Genomic DNA, 21,206 nt, shown 5'->3' with positions numbered 1-21,206 from the left:
TCCTGCATCTCTCCCCCGTGACTCTGCCATGCAGAAAGAGCCAGCCACGTATATTCAACTTGAAGCTGATGGAGACTGACGGCTAACAACAGCTTAACTGTCCAGAACCATACACCTGATAGGACAGAATCACCAACACATCTCCGTAAAGTTTTGTCTTGTGTCCATCGACCTGAAATATCAGAGGATGAGCATGCAAACGCAGTCGCCTGCTAGCTGTTGGTAAGATGCCAGTTGTGCGTGTCTGTCGCCATCCAGTCATGTGGAATATGTGGCGACAGGAAGAGAACCAATAATGCACGTTAGCCTGTTAGCCTACAAAAAAAAAAAACCCTGCTATTACCATGAGAAAAATGTACTTTTACCACCACAAAAGCTGTCAGTTTATATTACAACATCGCATGCAAACTGATGTCGCGATTGGCAGTTTAGGATTATTGAAAAAAAAAGGCTGCCGAACCTGAAGTGGTGGTGTTTGTTTTTAAGATCAAATCAAAGTGTTGTGGATTCATGTGGACTACACCAGACAATGGACAGTTTAGCTGTTGTTAGCCGTCAGTCACCATTAGCTGCAAGCTAAATGTAAGTGGCCGGCTCTTTCTGCATTCTGGAGTCACAGAGAAGTGATTCAGGAGGGGGAAACGTCTTGCTCAGGGCTCCTATTTGTGAGTTCTTGAAAGGCAACATTCCCTTTTTAGGTGAAGTATCGCTTCAGTGCTTCTTTCCTGGATTTCACCATTTGATACTAAAGTGATTCTTTTCGTAACGCTTTGTAAATGAGCAATTATCCCCAAACATTACCTTTAAAATGTTTCCATTACAGCCTTGAATCCTCTTCCCTGCCAAGGAAACGCGAGGTATTTTTAAGCAAATTGAGTCTCATCTGTTGACGACAATCAAGCACATTGAACCGAGGCCAAACAACGGCTTGCTAAATGCAGAGCTGCATTCCAGAGAAAAGCACCTGCGGGATGTGCTTTGGTTAACCCATGAAAGGTTTAAATCAAGTGTCTATGATCACACCCAAGGGGAGAACGAGGAGCCCCCACCAGTCTTCTCCCCTTCTCCTCTGTTCCGCAAAAATCTGTCTTTATCTTGTCACAAGCCATCAAAAACAAGCCCATCCAGTACGCCTCGACAACACGCAGACAAAACCTAGCAGATCCGGAGTGAAGACTCATTTGATGAGCTTAGCTACGCTCTCCTGGCTTCTCGTGTACCAGGAGTAATTAGCAATTAACAATCAGGGTTTAGCTAGATCCAGTTATTATCTGTAAGCAAGACGGGGTGTGGGGGGGGGGGGGTGTGGGGGGGGGGGCATCCACTACTTTGACTCAAGAGTGCATTAGACTTCCCGTGCTACTTCAGTTTGATAAAAAAAAGGAAGAAGAGTGAGGGACCCGAGCAGTAATTCTCTCATTTTCACGACATCTCTGGGCCATTTTTTTTTTAAATTCCCAGATCAAACAGGCTGCAACAAAAGGCCCCAAATCCCCCCCCTCCCCCCCACCCCATCCACTCTCTTCCTCCTGCTCTCTCTTTCCAAAATTAGTTAAGCCTCTCAGCTCCATCATCCTCAACATGGCTCGCATCAACAACCCTACGCTGCATCGCAAATGCTGCATAGCCTCTGAAATCCACCCCTCCTCTCTCTCTCTCACACACACACACACACACACACACACACACACACACGCACTCGCCAAACATGCTGAAGATGGGGGGGGGGGGGGGAGAGAAAATTCCCCATATGTCACTCTGAATTTGTACTTGCAGACAAAACACAAAGTACCCCACAGTCACTAGAGTTTGCGACTTCTTTCGTTTGTCTTTTTCTGGGGGAATGTAAGTCAAAGGGCTGCGTTGAGGAGAGCAAAGAAGAACCAAGCAGGCACGGACGGCAGACTGGGAGATTTGGACGCAGTGACAAGAGAGAAACAATCTCCACTGCAGAGCTCCGACATATTCAGGCCTTTCAGAGGCTCCTTGTTTCCCTCTGATTACCTTTCCTGCTGCTTCAATCACTCTCACTTCCTTCTGCTTGAGAATTTTTTGTGTGTCCCTTTTCAACAAGAAACTTTTCAGAAGTTAGTGCCACCTTTGCCAACTTCTGAAGAGAGGAGGGGGAAAAGGGGTGGGGTGATGCCAACAGCTAACTCCGGGTTATTGCCCAGAAGGTGCTGAGCTTTAAGTGATCCTGTTTCACACACTTGTCAGTTCTCCAGGCTGGCAGGTCCTTAGCCTCTGAGCTAGCTGCTTATAGGGCTGTCACCAGAGCAGTTCAAATTAATCTAATGCTAATATTCATGTTTTCCTGCTCCCTTGAGCTGAGGACACCTGCCTGTGGCGCTAGCATCTAGACTCTCCATCCATCTCACTCATTAGCTCCAGTTAGGTTAGCCGTCCCGCCACCAACAAGGCTAAGAGTGCAGATTAGATTCTTCTCACCTCAAGCCATGAAACAGCTTAGAACACGGCTAAATCATCCATTCAAGCTCCGAGGGAACAACGACCGTCGCGTCTTCAATCGCTGCTCAGATTGAGACTCGGCCCAGCAATGCGTGAACTCAGCCAGACCACAAAATACTCTCATCAATTTAATCATCTGCTGTCCAGAGATTCCATGCTAATTATTCCAGCCTTTAATGATTCCATCCGACTGCCGTTGAGATCTCTTAAAGACGGCTGGATTAGTGGATTTGGAGTATTAGCTGGGAGGGTTGGCAGACCTCTGCACCGTGATTCTGGGGGCTGAGAAACACATCTTCAAAAGGTACGTTGAGCAGCACCTTCGCGGGATCATTACACCGGATAAATCCATGCTAATTTGCTTAAAAGTGTGTCAAGGTGAGCCGTGTTTAGGCGTCTTTGGAGGGAGGAGGCTGAAGACATGAGACTGGAATGTTCCAACAGTGACACGATTCAAGGCAATTTGCAGGAATTGTTTACGAGTTACCTAAAGGGCTTATGTCAGCTTGGGATCAACATCAAGTTTGGAATTAAATTTTGGCAGGAAGTTGTTGTTTTTAAAAAAAAAGGAAAGAAACAAAACAAAACAAAAACAAACAATGTAAGTTTTCTCTCAATGAAACGTCATGATTCCAGTAAGTTGGCAGGACGAAGTCTGAGACGACTGTAGATCATTAGCTGTCCCCCCCCCGCGAACTAACATGACTAGAGTTGACTCTGAAATTAAACTATTCTTTGCCCAAGCTCTTTAAAGACCCCAGCCATCCTTCCAACCCCCCCCCCCCCCCCCCCCCCCCGCATCCATCTGGAACACCCAGCTCTCCAAAACGAGAGCAGCTCGTCCTGCGGCTGACAACAGAAATGTTTTGTAAGCAGGTCAGGAAAGGTTAGAGCAAGAAACATGGAGCGGGGCAGTGGAAAAGACAAAAAGAATCTTGCTTTTTAATTATTTTATTAAGAGCCTTGATGCTATTAAATGCCCCAGATACATTCAGCCTATAGTTCTCAATTAGACCTGACAGTTGCTGCTTTACCAACAATAAATATAGCAGAAGGCTGCGCCTGAGGACAGGAAGGACCCCTAACTATGACCCTCATATTTAATGATGAAAACAAGCAGGCGCACACTCTGCCTCACTCCAGCACATGCATGTGCACATGTATGCATGGACACACACACACACACACACACACACAACACACACACACACACACACACACACACACGCACACACGATGCTGTGGCTCCTTATTACACAAATGCACTGGGGGCTTGAAGAACACACCCTCACTCATTTCCAGCGTCTCTGTGGGTTGAAGGTGCATCATTGTGTTATTGTTTGTTCAAACGAGGTTTGTAGTTTTATGCCTTAACGCAGAAACTGTGATATCAGTTGTTTGTTTTTTTTAAAACACCAGGACAGAGAATCACGTGGTTTCCTCTGTCCTTGAGCAGGTTAGCAAACTTATTTCCCTGCAAGGATCAATTTAAACTCTCTTTCAAGTGATTCTGAAGAGGTGGTTGCAGGTGTGGTGTCGACATTTGTCCGTTCTGGTCCAGTCTCAGTTGCACCAGCTACTAGGACCTCTACTAGCTGGTGCTAACTAATGACTCTGATGGGAGAAGTTGTGCATGTCAGCCTGCAGGCCATCGCAGCATCTCTGCTACCTGGACAAGATCCTACACACTGGTCCTTGAAAAGGCACGACTGTCTCTCAGTGGTGTGAGAGTGAGGCTTTCTAGAATATTTTCACGGTCTGGTTTTAGCCACGCTTGTGATGAAGCACTTAGGAAGGCTGTGTTGGTCAGTCCACCACTGAGACGCACGCGGACGACGACTCGCTACGACGAATAAAACATTTTTAAAACTTTTCAAAGAAGTCAGCGCTGCAGTGACGTAACCCACCCGCCTGTTGGGGTGATAAACAAAGATCACACCTGTGGTTTGAGATCTGAGACTTTACAAAGGAAAAAAGCAAAAAGGAAAACCTTCACATTTTCCATTTGATTGTTTCAACTGTCAAAACAGAGCAGACGAAGGACGCAGCAACACAGCGTCAGTGGAGACACGCTCGTTTACTGGATAGACATGTTTGACAGAACAACGCCGTCTTCAGTAACTTCCAGTGCTGTCAACATGTCAGCTCAAGACTTCACATGGGTTTAAGTGGTCAGAACAAAGGTCAACTGGATCGTCTTAACATCAACAGTGAAATCATACAGACATTGTCAGAACTTACAGAGCCCAACTGTGCCCGCCCACCTTCAGAACCAAGATACAAGACAGTGTCCGTAGTTATCTGAAGAGTAAACCATTGCAAACTGACCTGACGTTGTTTAAAATAACAATGTTTCAGAACCAACAGACCGCGAACCTGTTGCTGAGGTCAGTAAATATATATTGTAATATTTGTAATATCTCACTGAATTCTTGCAGTTAGCTTTCTCCTAAAAGGTTACCAGAACTCAAAAAAATGCAGAAAGCGCACTCCACTCCACTCCATCAGGGGCCTCACCATACACTTTGGGATTGTGGGTAGTGTAGTACTCCTCTGCGACATCGCTAATAAAACTAGTTTTCTTTAAAAACAACGATTTATTCAAAACATCTCAAGCGGAGTGTTTTCTCTCTACCAGCCTAATGAGAAGAGAAGATTCTGATGAAGAGGCTTCAGGTTCAACCGTGAAGAATTCACCGAGTTTGTGTGCAGGAAACACACCGTCAAGCTCACTGCACCGGTGCGGCACAGTGCAGTTTCTAAATGTCAGCACGTTACATACATGTTAACAGGTATACACACACACACACACACACACACACACACACACACACACACACACACACACACACACACACACACACACACACACACACACACACACACACACACACACACACACACACAGTCAACTCTCCAGGCATTTCATTAAGCTAGAGGGTACTAGAGCTTCCCGTTGGCGAAGGCTCCCTCTTGGAACTGAGGGATGAAGCTCTTGAAATATGCCCTGGAGGTGAGAGAGAGAGAGAGAGAGAGAGAGAGAGAGAGAGAGAGAGAGAGAGAGAGAGAGAGAGAGAGAAAAACACACACACACGCATATAATGCATCATATCATGACAATAATTATGATTCAACTACTTCAAAGCATTATTCTCTGGGTTGGTCTCAGCCACAGCACACGTCAAAGTGCAGATGAAAGCTACCTTCTGTTTACCAGCAGCTGTGCAAGGTTCATGTCTTCAGCAAAAACAGGAAACCAAAGCACTCTGGGTTTTGTTTGTCTGAGGTTTCAAGCTAAAGCTCATATAATCTTGCCAAAGATGGATGACTGAACTGACACCACTCACATTTGTCCATTCACTTTGGAACTGGAGCGAACAGTGAGCTAGCATAGCTTAGCTTAGCTCAGTTTGAAGATTTAAGACACCCCTAAATAATTTCCATTTGTTCAAAAACATGTAATTTAAACTGTGCAGTGGTGGTTTCACAGCTGTGGGCTCACGTACAAGACACAAGGATCCCTGCTGGCTAGCAGACATGTCGTGGTGATTAGCACTACTGAACCTGATACTTAGCTCCTGTAGCAACAGCAACAACACTTTCAGGACGATTGTAAAACTTTTTTTAGCTCTGACAATGTAGAATTAATTCATACAGGAAACAGTAAATGTCAGTGGGGATAAATGGTTGATTTGTAGGTTTGTTAATGCAACAGGCAGCTTGATTGATGGAACTTCAACAGCTCAAACAAGAGCTTAACAAGTGGTAACCTATGAGATGACCTTCCATTATCATGCGAGGTGCCAAATGTTAGCATTATTGACCTTTGCAATGCAAAAAGCAAACAGAGACGACGGCTAAAGATTTACTCTAAGCGGGGTCGTGCCAGTTTATAGGAACTGCAGGTGGAAAAGAACATTGCAGTCCACACAATAAAGTCCTGTCCTAACACATCAAACACACATTTATCATATTCACTCTTATCTCAACCAGGTGTGGCCGGGAGGAAACAGCTTTACTGGGTGTTAACGGTCCTTGTGCAACCTTTCATCCCAGATGTGTGCGCATGTAAACGGCTCCAATATTTACTGTACTGTAGTATTTCCCAACAACAACAACAACAACAACAACAAAGCGGGTGGGCAGGTTGTACTTACTTGGCCCTCTTGGCCATCTCATTGCCGTCCCAGCGCGGGCTGTAAGGATACGACTTCTGCACCTGGGAGTAGAGCTGACCGCTGTTGGTGAAGTGGTAGACAGACTGGAACGTGAGGGTGGGCTGGTCCCTGGGGAAGTACAGTGGGAGATCCACTGTACGGGTGAAAAGAAGGAGAGAGACTGAGGGACGAGTGCACCTGATGGGCTCTGGTGTGAGGGCTGGCCGAGTGTTTCCTCATGTTCCTACCGTGAACCAGGAAGCAGAAATCCTTCCACATGAGTAGAAGGGTGAGTTTTGTGAATCCCTCTGCGTCGTACTCCACCACCCCCCTGCAATACACGCAGTAATCACTCAGTTTCCTTCTCCAGCACTGGCTGATACAGCGTTAGAGACAAAAGAGTGGCAGCTGAACCCTCAGGTGGAGGAAGTGGTTCTCATGTTAACTCACATTCCAAAGTGGCTGAGGAATGCAGCGATGTACTCCCTCCTCTTGTGGTAGCCTTGGATGACGTACTGGACCTATGGAGAGCAACACAGGTGGATGAGTCAACAGGAAAGAAGAGAAATGTGCAGGAACCCACTGGCTTGGGTCAGAACCTTTGAGCGCGTTGAGCCGGTTTGGTCTGTTCAGCTGAGTACAGACTCCTTTGGGAGCGAAGCACGTCAGAGGAAAAGAGCAAACGTGATGTCCCGCTGAACGTGTTGAAGTTCATTAACAGTCAAGGGTAATGGTGAGCTGATGCTAGCCTGGCGCGACCATCCGGGTCTGGCAGCGACGTCTGGTCCCCCTCTGATCTGACACCACTGTGAGAGGTCGGTGTTACCGGCCTTGACAGACAAAGTCCTTCAGCGAATCAGCGCAACAAAATGTGATGCATCATACGACGGTAGAACAATGAAAAACATCTGTGCCACAGAAAAGCATCCCTTGTGCTTCCTCCCGTTTGCTGTTATTGAGTCCTTCTCTGCAGTAACTGCACTTACAGCTGTCTTCACTCTGCTAGCGTTACTGCTCGGTGCTTCCAGACACGCCATCTACTCCTCTGTGCTGCCAGCGGCGACATCGCAGCAGCAACTTGTCATAGAAGTCGAGGCAAGAGGTTGTAATCAATATCATCAAACATCTGCGCTTCAGTCTTGTTCATCTCGTAGCCTTCCAGAGAAAAAGATTCTCATCCAGGCACCAGATTTTATTTCTTTGGAGATGATCTGAATAGCATTTTAAATTGATTTGACAGAGTGAGAGAAGATCGGAGTCTGGAGGATTTAAGGACATAAATGCAGTACTGCCTACACCAGCAGAGCGAACCCACCCAGAATGTAAACAATGCAGTGGCCAGGAGAGAGATTAACAGAGGTGAAGGCTTTAATGGTTGCTTTCAGTCTAAAACCAGACGTCTCAGAGTATAAGAGCAGCATTACATGCAATCTTTGTATGGGAGAATTTAAATGTCACATAAGTACAAAGTCTTCAGCTTAACACTTGACAGCTAAATAAGCTGGTGTTAAAAGCTCTACCATATAATCTGTCAAATTTAACTAGAAGCAACTGTCTGCTGCAGGTGCTGCCTTCATTTTAATACAATTTCCTCATTTTGGTTTTTATGTGGCGCCTCCATGCTAAGTTTTCTTTACTAAAGCCTTTCACATTCACTTCACTGGTGTCATGCAGCCCTGCGCTGATTGTTGCGCTTGTTGTCATACACCTTTTTTTTTTTTTATACCACCCAGAAATGACATAATGAGAATGCTCTTTGTCTGTGGTCAGAACAGGAGAGAACAAGTCCGGTCAGTGATACCAGTCTGATCTTATTGTTTTATTTTCTCTGACAGATGAAATCAGTTGGAATTTTGGTTCCTGGTTTCCTTCCTCAAACGCAGGGACCAGTGTGACTCGTACTGGCCGGCTGTGATTAACAATTATCTTTAAGGTCAGTGCTCAGGTCCTGTTGAGCATCCCAGGCAGGTGATGGTGCCTGCAGCCGCCCAGCCAGCCATGAAGGTGACCTGCTCCATTCATCGAGTGACACCGATCCTCAGCACGGTGCCGGCGGGTCGCCGCACTCGGGCCACCCCAGGCTAACAACCCTCACAACACAGAACTTAAGTTCTGTGAGTTGTAAGTCACATTTGAGGTAAAAACGCAGAGATGCTGACACTCGTTTTCCAAGAGGCCTTCTGGAGACCTCCACCCTGGTGGAGTCCCGCAACGGTCGGTTCTTGGACTGAAACTGGCCAGAAACTTCAAACATTTTGTAGTTCCTATGGTATGTTTACAGATACCGAAACTGGGTTCAACCCAGGTCTTTAGCCTCCAAGCGCCGGGGTGACCTCATGTTACAGCGGCTGAGGTGTGTTTCTAATTTATGTTCTACTTGTCTTGTTTAACTGTGGGTTGCTGTGCAGGATGAGGACAATGAATGGTAAAAACATAAAGTCACAGTGCTGAGCTTCACTTGGAAGTTTCCACTGTGTTCAATTATTCGGCTTTTAAGGGTTGAGCCTGTGTGAGATCTACAAAACCGACCAGTAAAACTGCAGTTCAGCAGAGGACAGGGTACATCAGGAGTACAGTCAGACACAGTACTGCCCCGCTTACTGCACCACTGCATGGTTGTGATTACTCATCAAACATGTATGAATGATGCCTTTTTGTGAAAGGGGAAAGCAGCAAATCTCTGAAACATGCAGTCGTGTGTGTGTGTGTGTGTGTGTGTGTGTGTGTGTGTGTGCACACGCGTGTGAGAGAGAGAGAGAAAGAAAGTGTGAGATGGGTTTCATCTCTGCCAGAACTCTTAAACACAGACATGCATTGTGACTCAGCACCCGGTTCATTTAGGTTTACATTGGGACAGTGGAGGCGGCAATTGAGCTTTCTCAAAAGCTGCAAGGTCACGTTCTGAATAAGCGGTTTATTTAGTTACAATGCATGTGTGTGTGTGTTCAAGGGAACTGTGGATCACTGAACTTTCACACCCATACAGAGAAAGGATTTCCCACCTCCACCTCCCCGTGATTCATAGCCACGTCCTTCTATTGGCTGCCTGGAGGTTGGAGTGATGCAAGACAAGTGATCTGGCTCTGCAGGTATTCCAACCTGCCCGCACCCATGACTGCATCGCCCGCGCATCCTTTTATTGTGTTTGTACATGTGTCCGTGGGGAATGTGATGCAATAACGCCGGAAGTGCTTCCTGCTGTGTGATTAAGAAATCTCTCGTCTCTCTTCAACGTTATGAAGAGCCACCGACCTGTGGACTCCACATTCATCACCTGCATGGACTGAAATAACACTCACAGAAACACAAGTGGGAGCCCAGGACACTTTCTCATCAGCGCTGCAGATGATATCTATGAATAATTAAGACGCAGGCTGCATTATGTCATGTTAGTACATGTCGGCCCAACGTGCAGGAGCACACTTAATCCTCCTAACGGCACACAAGTGGCCAGCAAACACACGTGACACACCGGCAGTCCTGTAGAAGCTGATCAGGAATCAAACCAGCCTGGCCGCCAAGTTCACCAAGGCCTGCGGTGCACTTTCTTTTTTCTCTCCCCCAATTCTCAAACAAGACAATCTCAGCAAACTTCCACTGATTCAAATGTAACCAGATGTAATCACAGCTGGATCCAACACACACACATTTGAAAATCCCTCCATTCTAGAGTGGATTTTAAAATGATAATGCTCACTTTTACAGGGGATCAGCTCCTGACTCCCTGATCCTGACCAACCTGAACACAGCACTTCAATGTTTACTTACTGCTTCTGAAAAGTGCTTTATGGTTGTAGCTTTATTATTATCTCAAAACCAATGAGGGAAGTTCTTGTATATCAGATCACGGGGAGAAACAACTTATCAAGGAGGTGTGTGATATTTGGTAAAGGCTAACTGTGCCAGAATGAAGTCTAAACACCGTGCTGGTGCTGCAGAGACGTCCTGACTCTTCATTGTGTTTACAGACTTCAGAAAACATCCTTGGTTGATGCAGACGCCCCCAAAATCCCACCACTGTCATGAAGAGTCCCTCTGATATCCTAAGTCATATCGCCACTGTAATATCAAGTCAAAAATAATCGCAACGATTAAATATTATCTCAAAATCAACTTTACAGGGCTGTTTGTTTCTCCTCCTCTGCCTGCAGTAATTACGGCCGATTTGCTGGCTCATCTGCTGCCAATAAATAAACAACAATTTTCTCCAAAAATATTAACAGATTGTAGCTGTATAGAAATGTGTCCAATGACCAGACGATTGCTGGGATTGTTTTTGCTGACAGGGATTCTCCTACAGCCTGCTTTGCAAAGCACGTGTGTAAAATGTAAGGAGGATGCCAGCAGTCAGAGCCCATACGTGACATGCCAGCTATACGTTCACATGTAGAGGCTGGAGGGATTATCAACGTACCAGACGTACAGAGAGAGAGAGAGAGAGAGAGAGAGAGAGAGAGAGAGAGAGAGAGAGACAGAGAGCGTGTAATGTAGAATTAGTATAAATGGCCGACAAATGGTGAAAGTTTGAAGCAGGCTCGTTTGTTGGCAAAACTTCTGCTTATCACACCAAATAATACAATTACCAGCTGCTGAGGATCAATAACCAGGCTTTACTGAGAAGAAAAGAAGCTGAGCTGATCGAACGTGGACGCATCAGCGGTGGAGGACTGACAGCGGCTCTGGGCTCCGTCAGCTTTTGAGGCTGAATTTCATGAATAATTGTGGAGCGATGCAGACGCCAGGTGCTGCCATCGCAACCCCAGCCACCATATCTGGCAGCATTAGCTGTGTCAATTCAATCGCAGCATCTGGAATAAGTGGGAGGAAATAACTAATGCTGTTAAAGGAACAAAACGGCTGCACAGCCTGTTCTCATGAAGATGGCGAGAATCTCTTTGTCTGGTTTTCTCGTGCGATTCTTGGGCCTCATTCTCACCAATCACATACACCAATGGTGAATATTTCTTTGTGTCTCTGCTGAAAGTTTGAGGCTCCTTTTTCTTGGCTTGAGGAGACAACAAACATGTCTACATCTACGGCGCCAATGAACTTGAACTCCCAACACGTCTGCCACTGAGCGAGGCGGGTCTGTTACTTCAGTGTGGCTGTAGCCGAGGCGAGCAGGTGTCCTGACGTCCTGTCTGTCACACTGTCACGTTGATCCTCGACAGCATGAATAAACATGCATTTCCGCACCATCTCTGCTCTGGTCACAGAGCTCTTTTTTGGTGTTTGATTTTTTTTTCAGTGAATAAACTATTTTCCAACAATTACCAGCTGAAACTGCAAAACCACAGCGGCGCAGGAGTCCGGCTGCCAGCTGGTGTAATGCTCGGTGATGGCGTGGATGCTACGGCAACAGGGCCACGTTGATTTAAGGCCCAAGTAATAAACCAGCAGGTCTTGATCTCTTTAACTGGACCGTCTGGAGATCACAACATTGCGAGGAGCATCTTGAAGTCTGATGGAAACCTGCTGGCACCTTCAAAGCACGTGTTGATTTTCACATCTAGATTGAGAGGTGCAGCAACACCGTGAAATACGCCGCTGACCGTCGACCGCGCCTCCGCCGGCTGCAGCTCTCCCTATGATGTCACGTGTAGTTGGTTGTTTAGCATTTTTAAGGACGTTCAGACTGATCAACATGTGGCGCTTTGGGCTGGTTACACTTGACATACTGCAATAAACCACTGAGTGAAATGAATGTGTGTGATGTGGGATAAAAGCAGCGTATGTTCTGTTCTGAGCGCTTTGTAATTACAGCCTAGTACCAAAATAGAGACGCTGACATGATGATCAACACTCCTCACTTTGTTGTTTTCTACTACTGGTTCTACTTTTCAACACTCAAACGCAGACTGCAGTCTGTGCGACTCCCCCGGGGAGGTGGAGGGAGCTGCTTTACTGCTGCTGGACTCAAACACCCAGAGACACGGAGGTCAGTCAAGGACACCCCGGCTCCAGACACCCCCGAGTACACAAGTCCAGGTAGATAGAGAGATCAGAGCTTTATAGGAGAGCCTGATGTGCATGCGTGTTTGTGGGTGGGTGGACGGGATGGGGGATGGGCAACCCTCCTGGGGGAAAATGGCATTACATTCTGTCTACACGGCATAGCTACCTGTCAACCTGCGGAGGCCAAGGAGCGCTCAGACGGCTCATGGAGGTCGGCCAGTACACCCACATCAGAACACGGCCAACACACGTGCATGAACGCACACACACGCTTGACAGAACACAGCCGTGGACACATGATTCGCTGCACTGCAGCTTCCAAACGTCAACACACAAATAATGACAACAACCGAAGGTGAAGATGACAACACAATCACACAAAAAAAAACAACCCAACAACACATTTTACCTTGTTTGTGAGTAACTGGCACACTTGGGGGACGTAGTCAATTAGGCAGCCGCCACTGGGGAATGCTGGGATATGAAGTGCAGAGGAGCCTCCCAGAGCACTGTCAGAATAAGACAACATAAGTAGACACATTTAGTTCATAGAGTCACAAGATGCACCATGAAACAATGCTTAGTCTTTAACTACAAAGCACATCTGTGATTATATCATGTGATGTAGTTATTGTGATGGATTACGACACCGCACAAAGAGGCTTGAATCCCTCCACAATGAAATGTACATTGTTCCTGTGCTCAGTGATGAATAGCAAAAGAAAATCAGTTCATGCTGGTGAACGTTGATACTGTGGTCGGCTGTAAGGAACAATTCATGTCATCATCAATTAATATGCCGATTGATCTGGACTGATCCTTTGACTGATCAAGATCAAATTCTGAGAAATGCTCATCACAGTACGAAACCCAAACACTCTCAAATACATCCTGATATTCTAGAGCACTGAACCAGGAATTATTTGATATTCCTCCTTGATAAAAGACTGAAACTATCAATTGATTTTCAAAGAATTTTGTTATTAATTTGCTTTCATTTGCTGGAGCGACCAATGGGAGCGCCTCCCCTACAACACTAATCACATCACTTGGCTGCTCTCCGCTCAGAGGTGACTCAGCCTTGTGGCTTCTCCTGTATTCCTGTATTCATTCCATCATTTATTCTTTTGACGTTGTCCTGATTCAGTCTTGCAGCTCCATTAGTGCACGTTTGTTTAATCAGGAAATCTGCTGCTGCAGCTCCCCAGTGACTCACGCGGCGAGGTAGTCACTCCCTCATTTTTCTCTGATCTGGGGCAAAAGAGGAGGGAATACCCCGAGGACGGGTTAAAGGTCTTAAGGAGCCGCTTACTGGCTTTTATTGCTCGTTTTAAGCCACGTCGAGAAGGGTCTCATCCGCCACGTTCTATTTTTATTTCCCCCTTCATTACAGCAGGGCTCTTTCCAATGCTGTTATGTCATTTTAAAAGCAAGGGCAAAGTGGATGATTGCTATTTACCAGGTTAAGCATGCATGGCATGATACATGTAAATACCATCGTGCAACATTACGTCAAATGTCAAAGATCACATATGTTGCCATGCGGCGCTGGAGGCGTGCTCTCAGTCGATCAGAAAGTATCAGCAGTAAGTCACAGACCTCCGTCATGATCCTGCACATTCATCTCATCTCTGCTCCACAGCCAGGAGGACGACGGTGGACGCTGAGTGACATCAACGCATCGCTCACACATTTTTTTTTCTGAGAACATCCATCCATCCATCCATCCATCCATCCATCCATCCCTCCCTCCATTTTCTCCATCTTCCCCTGTTAAGGGTGGTGGGGGTGGAGCCTATCCCAGCAGCCTTCCCCCTGGATGGGTCACCAGTCCATGGCAGGGCCAACACATAGAGACAGACAACCATTGGCTCTCCCAGCCACGCCTACGGTCAATTTAGAGTCTGGATTAACCTGGTCCCTCTTGATGTCTTTGGACTGTGGAGGAAGCTGGAGTACCAGAGAGAACCCAGCAGGAACAGGGAGAACATGGAGACTCACTGGGGGGCCACAGTGATGACCACTGCTCCTCCGTGCCGCCCAAGACAAGATTTCATTTTTAAATTTTGAAGCAAGTGTGGGGCCTGAAGTTCTTATGCATCTGGTTCTATGGAAGTTGATGATGAATCTCTGTTGAATTTGTGGTCCCCTCTTGATGTCTTTGGACTGTGATTACTTCTAAAAGATTTGATAAACACAGACAAATTCCTGACAAAACAAAAACCTGGGAAAGTAACTTGTGTTTTTTTCTGCCATGGGATAAATTATTCAATTTGAAATATCACTGAATTATTTTTGTATATTTTTTGTATTATTTGTGATATCTGTTGTGAAGTGTTGTAATTCAGCTTTCTTGTTGCCTTTAGTGACAAAATAAAATTCTTGTGAAATTTTCAACACTGACTCATTTTTCCAGACTCGAAGTGACGAAACCTGAATGCCTGCGAAGCGCTTCTCATTCTAACTCCCAGGAGCAGTGTGGGAGTACTGGGGAGGAAGGTGGATCCTAGCATCATCCGTCCAGCTTCAGCGGTGTGACACAATACCACATACTTTGACGGGAAAAATGTCTTAGCTGAGGTCAGTAGAAGGTCAACAATGACTGGACTGTGCATCAACCTGGTGGAGGAGTGAATAAACAGAGAACACTGCTCTTGATGGGAAACAGCTGATTCCTCCTCAGCTGCTGTGTCATCTAAACAAAGACCTTTTCTGCCTCAATTTACATTAAAAAAAAAACACAAATAAAAATCTCCCCACAGCTCTTCCACAAAGACAAAAATTTTCAATTTTCTTTTCAAAAACTGATCTTAGTTCAGTCTCTTGGGAACTGACGTGCAGCTGAATATTAACAAGGTCTTATTAACAGAGATCCTTACTCTCACAGAGCCGTTTTTATTGTCACAATCTCTTTTCACGCGCTCCAAAGCCACCATTTACAGTAGGCTTTGTGCGGGTCATTTGCATTAGCGTGTGCATTTCGCCATGCACAGACAAACGCTGGGCTGAGAATGGCTCACAGCGATGAGGAGAGAAGCTTTTGAAAATGAAAATCTAAATGATGCCCATCTATCCACCCCCAGATCTAAGAATAGCTTCCCATCATTCAGATGGAAATGTGGACAGAGGCACAAAATAGACGCTGGTGTGTTCGTCACTCATTTGTGTCAATGGCAGGCATGTGAACAAATGGATTTCCACGCTCATTTGAATAGAAGCTGATGAGACAAAACCATTCAAACGATGACTCCTCGGTCTATCAATATCTAGAGCAGTGGTTCCCAGCAAGTTTTAGAGCCCCAGTTGATACAAACACCCGTTCACTCATCATCTCCTCTCAGAACACTCACCTTTGATTATTTGTGACAAAATGAGAGCTACAATAACTTCAACAGGTGTTGACATGACCTACGACTTAAAGAAAGAATAAAGTAAATGGACAACATTTTAAAAAGTTCCCCAAATGACACACGAGGGATTCTTCCCTCCAACTCACTCATGGCGCCTCACTCAAATTCGCTTGTTTTTGTATTTTAGAAAGCAGTTCCTGTTGCTCGTGAGCCTGTAAACGTTGTAACCAGGCTCTCGAGATGTATGGGTTTAGCTGTGGTGGCCCACTGGATGTAAATGTTAGTGAGCATTTGTTGTCATGGTTACAACACTATGTAAAAAGACAGAGAGATAGAGATAGAGAGAGAGAGAGAGATCCACACACGGAAGAAGGAATCAGGTGCCCATACAGATGTCTGGTCACACATCGGAACGATGAAAAATCCCATCATTGATCCATATTCCAATGCCCAGCTTGTGCCGGACCCTGAACCCTCCATACCCTGGGACAAATGTCGCTATACATGTTAAATGACAGAATCTGGAATCACCTGAATGCATCTGTGCATAACTGGTAGGCAAACTACAGCCTCATGATGACACCTTTAACACCCGCAACAACAATAACGATACATTTAAAAAGGAAGCGCCCTCTTGTCAGAATCACATCGGAGCTGAAACAATAGGAGTGGATCTCTAATTGATTTTTGCCGTTTCTTTCGCTCCCTCTGTTTGCTCCTTTTATCAGAACCAACATGAGGCAGGAGACACACGTTGCCGTCGACGTTTTGCTCATAGTATTGGTCAAACTCATGAAATCCTGAACCCTACATTTCCCATAATGCAACCAATTGCCGCGTGGTAGACGGCTGGTAGCGTCACTGGGTCAGACTGGGTCAGACATCTTGAAGGGGCAGCAAGGAGAAGATTGCTGCGACTGTAATGACAGAGTTGATGGTGGAAAAAGAAAATCCACACGGTGTCTTTACTACTCTGCCAGCGTTATCAGACTACCAGCGTGAGCTTTAATTTAAGCTTCCTGTGGGTGGGCTCAGAATCGAGGCATAATGGTGTTTTACTTTTCCGATGGCACCCTGAAGAGTCCCCGCTTCTGTCTCCACTGGTGACACCGCGCTCAACACTACCCACACACTCTGGAGTCATCATGCAGACGTGCTGCCTTGCACAACCCCTCTGAGCAATGCAACCTACTGTATGACATATTTACAGTAGCAGTGTACATGCACATATGTAAACAAACACACACACACACACACACACACACACACACACACACACTCGTACTGTACAGTGACAGGGTTGCCTGTGACTTCATCAACCAGAGATTATCCTCTGTGACTCAGGTGGATGGTGACGAAGCTCAGTTTGTTTGTTTATGTGTGTGTGTGTGTGTGTGTGTGTGTGTGTGTGTGTGTGTGTGTGTGACAGTGCAGCGACAGCGTGAGAACAGATAAAAGCTCAGTTGGAAAGAGGGCAGGCATGATTCATAGCAAAAGTGAAAGATAAGGCAGAGATGGACCGTTGTGAGTACAGTAGCAAGGCTCAGAATATGCAGGAACACAAGAATAAACAAATACCATTGTAATTATGATATCATGCAATTGTGATGTGACTCAACGCTCTTTTTGCATTTTCTTTTCACGAAACTAAACGATGTGAACTGGTTTGGGTGTGTATCCAACAAGCCTTTGCCTTTGTCTGCAGGAAGTGATTTGTAGAATCCAAGCTCCTGCAGCTCCTGTGACTTGGATACTAGATTCGGCCATGTTGTTATAGTATTTGGGTTGAACTGTGCAGCCCTACTTTCAGAGCAGCAGCATTTCCATTGTGATCGCCTTCTTCATTTCCTCAAAGCCTGGAGGGACCTGAGAGGCCCGCAGACTCTGCTTGTTGACTGTCTGGACTAAATAATGTCATATTCTTCCTCTGTGAATGAGGAAGGCAACCTTGGCCCATGGCAACAGGAGTCGGTAACCTTTCTGTTATGAGGTGACCACCGTAGAACTGCAGCCACAAATTCAACAGAGATTCATCATCAACTTCCATAGAACCTGATGCAGAAGAACTTCAGGCCCCACACTTGCTTCAAAATTTAAAAATGAAATCTTGTCTTGGGTGGTACGGAGGAGCAGTGGTCAGCACTGTCCCCTCACAGCAAGAAGGTTGTGGGTGGAGCCCCGGCTGCAGCACGGGGTCTTTCTGGGTGAGTCTCCATGTTCTCCCTGTTCCTGCTGGGTTCTCTCTGGTACTCCAGCTTCCTCCACAGTCCAAAGACATCAAGAGGGGACCAGGTTAATCCAGACTCTAAATTGACCGTAGGCGTGGCTGGGAGAGCCAATGGTTGTCTGTCTCTATGTGTTGGCCCTGCCATGGTCTGGTGACCTGTCCAGGGTGAACCCTGCCTCTCACCTGAAGGCTGCTTATACACAAATGGGGTAACAAATCTAAACACCAGAGGATCGACTATACATACACACGCACACACACATTATATATATATTTATATGGTTGCACCACTTCTGCAAACTATCTAAAATCACACACCAGGGGCGCCATTGTGGCTGCCTTGTTTGGTTCTGAGAAAACAAGCAAAGTGTCATAATGGCAAGGTTGTATTTATCGCCGTGTTGTAGACTCTGTGTGCCAAATGATGGAGGCTGGTGGTGTGGTGGTTATTGGGGGATAAAGAATCCATGCACACCCATAAATTGAGACGAAACAGTCAGAGTCACAGCTCCTGACCACAAGAGATGGAGGCTCAGCATAACCTGGAGGTCCTAACCTGACAACTCTGAACCATTTCTGTGTATTCTGGGGGCTTTTTTAGTGGAAGCCTTGCTGCACCAATCCAGACGGAGCAGAACACCACCACCGTCAAACCAATTGGATCAAACTACACCCACGCAGCCTTGATCAATCAGCTTTTATTGAAGGGTTTTTATAGGTTATAAATGTGATTGTTGCGTATCTACACATGCAGAATTCTATTACTGACAAAACGTGAAGACCTGAAACCATGTTTCCATGATGTTTGCGTCAAAACATCTCTCAAATTCTAGGTTTACGAGAGGATAATTGATCAAATCTGTACTGACAGTAGTGCATTTTTTTCTCCATGTTTTTTTTTCTAAACTTGCTCTTTTTTCCCCCAATCCTTCCCTTTTATATCTTAATGTTTTGTTCTGTTGGGCGACTGCTCCTGGCAGGACCGCGTACACACTGAGCTGTTTTTCCTTGCATGTTGGTTCCACACTGAAAATTTCTGTCCTTTTTTTATGGTGTAAAGTGGTTTCCTCCTGACCCAAACCTGACTTGACTCGTTGTATATTTCTTATATGGAGCCTGTCCTCAGTCAACATGTTGAGGAGAGTTTTATACTGTAATAAAGCAGCGATGTAAACCTCCCTGAACACGGGTTGATAGAAAAACACATAATGCAGAAGTTTTCAAGGAGACCAGGCAGAGGAAGTACACGTCAGAGTACTTTGAGCTGCTGAGAGTGAGAGAAGTGTCTGCACTACTGTCGAGTGGGTTTGCCAGCTTAGTGATGAATTGATTTTTATCAGACTGACAATTCCTGACTGTGACAAGATGTTCACAAAACCTTGAAAAATATCTGATCGAAATGCAAAGATTTTCAAAGGCAGTAAAACACCTCGACAGACCCTGGAGAAGGGACACACAAACTGTACACCCACACAGGAACGCGCGCACACACACACACACACACACACACACATCAGCAGCCAGGCAAGCCTGCACACACACACACACACACGTACACACGTACACAGGCACCTAAAGGCAAATGCAGATACACAAACATTAGTGCACTGCAGCCTAAAACTGTCTCTCTGTGTTGAGTTTTCTGGGCTCCTAAATCTGGTTTGGGGGCAGAGACGGTGCCCACTCGATTCTTTTATGCAATGCAGCAGGTTTTCTGGGGGAAGGAGAGATGTATCCAACTCATCTCATGGGCACGGTACAATCAGGTAAAAGAGAATTGAAAGTGAAAATGAAAAGAGCGACGAGTCTGGTTATAAAACAGTCGTAGAAAGAGACATAGAAGCAATCAGGTTGAAATAACAGATTGTGCAGATGTGTGGGCCTAATGATGGTTACAGAGTTCAACACTGGAGTACAAGAAAAACTGTATCAAGCTGCAAGCTACATGAATTAAAATGTTCTTTCAGCATCTGTATGTTCTCGTTGAATTTATATGTTTGAGCTCAGGCAAGCGATCAGCCTCAAAAGCTGACAAATTCAAATATGCCAGCGAGGAGGGAGCCGCCAGAACGGCTTTGTTGCACCTTGACACAGATTCTAAAGTCTCTGGAGCTCCATTCTTCCAAAAGATATTCCCTCATTCGGCGTTGTGATGATGTACTCTCGAACAATTCACTCCAGTATCTCACAAATACCGTCAGTAACGGTGATCTCAACACACCTGAACACATCAGCCAGCACTCCTGTGTCATCCCACCCACCAGGACAGATTTGGGCTGTGTGATAAAAATCGATGCAGAAATATATCATCACACTCAATACCAGACCGGCAGTCGAGTCCCCGAGTTCTGATACGTGAGAGAACTGATAAATCTCTGCTTCCGTAGATGTCGCGGCCCGGCATGTTTTCACTGTGATGTCACAGCAGGACAGCACGTTCTGTTCAGTACCAGAGCGCAACTCTGCAATTATCGTTTCAAAACACGAGAGAGGAAATTTCAAAGGAAAAAGTTTTGATTCTACCGCCAATAAGCTCAGCTCTTATTTAAAGAAATACAAGTCAGGTGAAGTATGTTGTCTGTGGATGTATACCTCCAATATGATGTTCACATCAAATCCTTGTGTCATCGTCTTTGCCTGTACCCAGCAGAGAGGTTTCATCGCAGGGTCAAAGTGATGAATCTGAACACCCCTAACGACTTGCAGAGGCCCAACCTCCGACTGAACAAGTCAAGTACTTGACTGAGCGACCTGCATTTTCCTCCCGGGTTTCTCTCCTGTTTCCACCTCAGCGAGGGAAGTTTGTCCAAAGCTTGGCGCTGCATTTATGTGCTCCAGCTGATGGCCGCCGTGAGTGAGGCTTCAAACCGTGGGGAGGGTCTGCTTCCAGAACGGCAACCTCTCCATCTGATTGTCAATGGACTGGAATCAAATTTGTGCTCTGCACCAAAACACTGAACCTATTGAAGAATCTTTCCATCGATCCGTAGATCACGAAACGCCAGCCAGTTGAGCAGCTTTGTGACAGAAGCTCCAGCCTTTGGGTCC

General features: G+C 45.9%; 1 protein-coding gene across 2 annotated transcripts in view; it reads right to left on the bottom strand.

Moving 5' to 3' along the window:
- Nucleotides 1-3,430: 3,430 nt before the first annotated feature.
- babam2 (BRISC and BRCA1 A complex member 2) overlaps nucleotides 3,431-21,206 on the bottom strand; it is a 69,796-nt gene continuing 52,020 nt past the window's right edge. The window contains exons 8-12 of one of the 2 annotated variants that reach the window (XM_086182186.1): nucleotides 12,991-13,090; nucleotides 7,077-7,147; nucleotides 6,875-6,957; nucleotides 6,627-6,780; nucleotides 3,431-5,476 (exon numbers count right to left, since the gene is read on the bottom strand). In XM_086182186.1, the coding sequence (XP_086038312.1) occupies nucleotides 5,413-5,476; nucleotides 6,627-6,780; nucleotides 6,875-6,957; nucleotides 7,077-7,147; nucleotides 12,991-13,090 (472 nt within the window). In that variant the 3' untranslated portion in view covers nucleotides 3,431-5,412. The remainder of the gene's footprint in view (nucleotides 5,477-6,626; nucleotides 6,781-6,874; nucleotides 6,958-7,076; nucleotides 7,148-12,990; nucleotides 13,091-21,206) is intronic. The other variant, XM_086182185.1, reaches the window with a different exon arrangement.

This window comes from Aulostomus chinensis, chromosome 17 (assembly GCF_037954235.1).
Source record: "Aulostomus chinensis isolate RoL2024-O1b breed Wild chromosome 17, RoL_Achi_v1.0, whole genome shotgun sequence".
Classification (NCBI taxonomy): domain Eukaryota; kingdom Metazoa; phylum Chordata; class Actinopteri; order Syngnathiformes; family Aulostomidae; genus Aulostomus; species Aulostomus chinensis.
The sequence above is the reverse complement of the archived record's forward strand: the minus strand, read 5'-3'. Positions and strand labels throughout refer to the sequence as shown.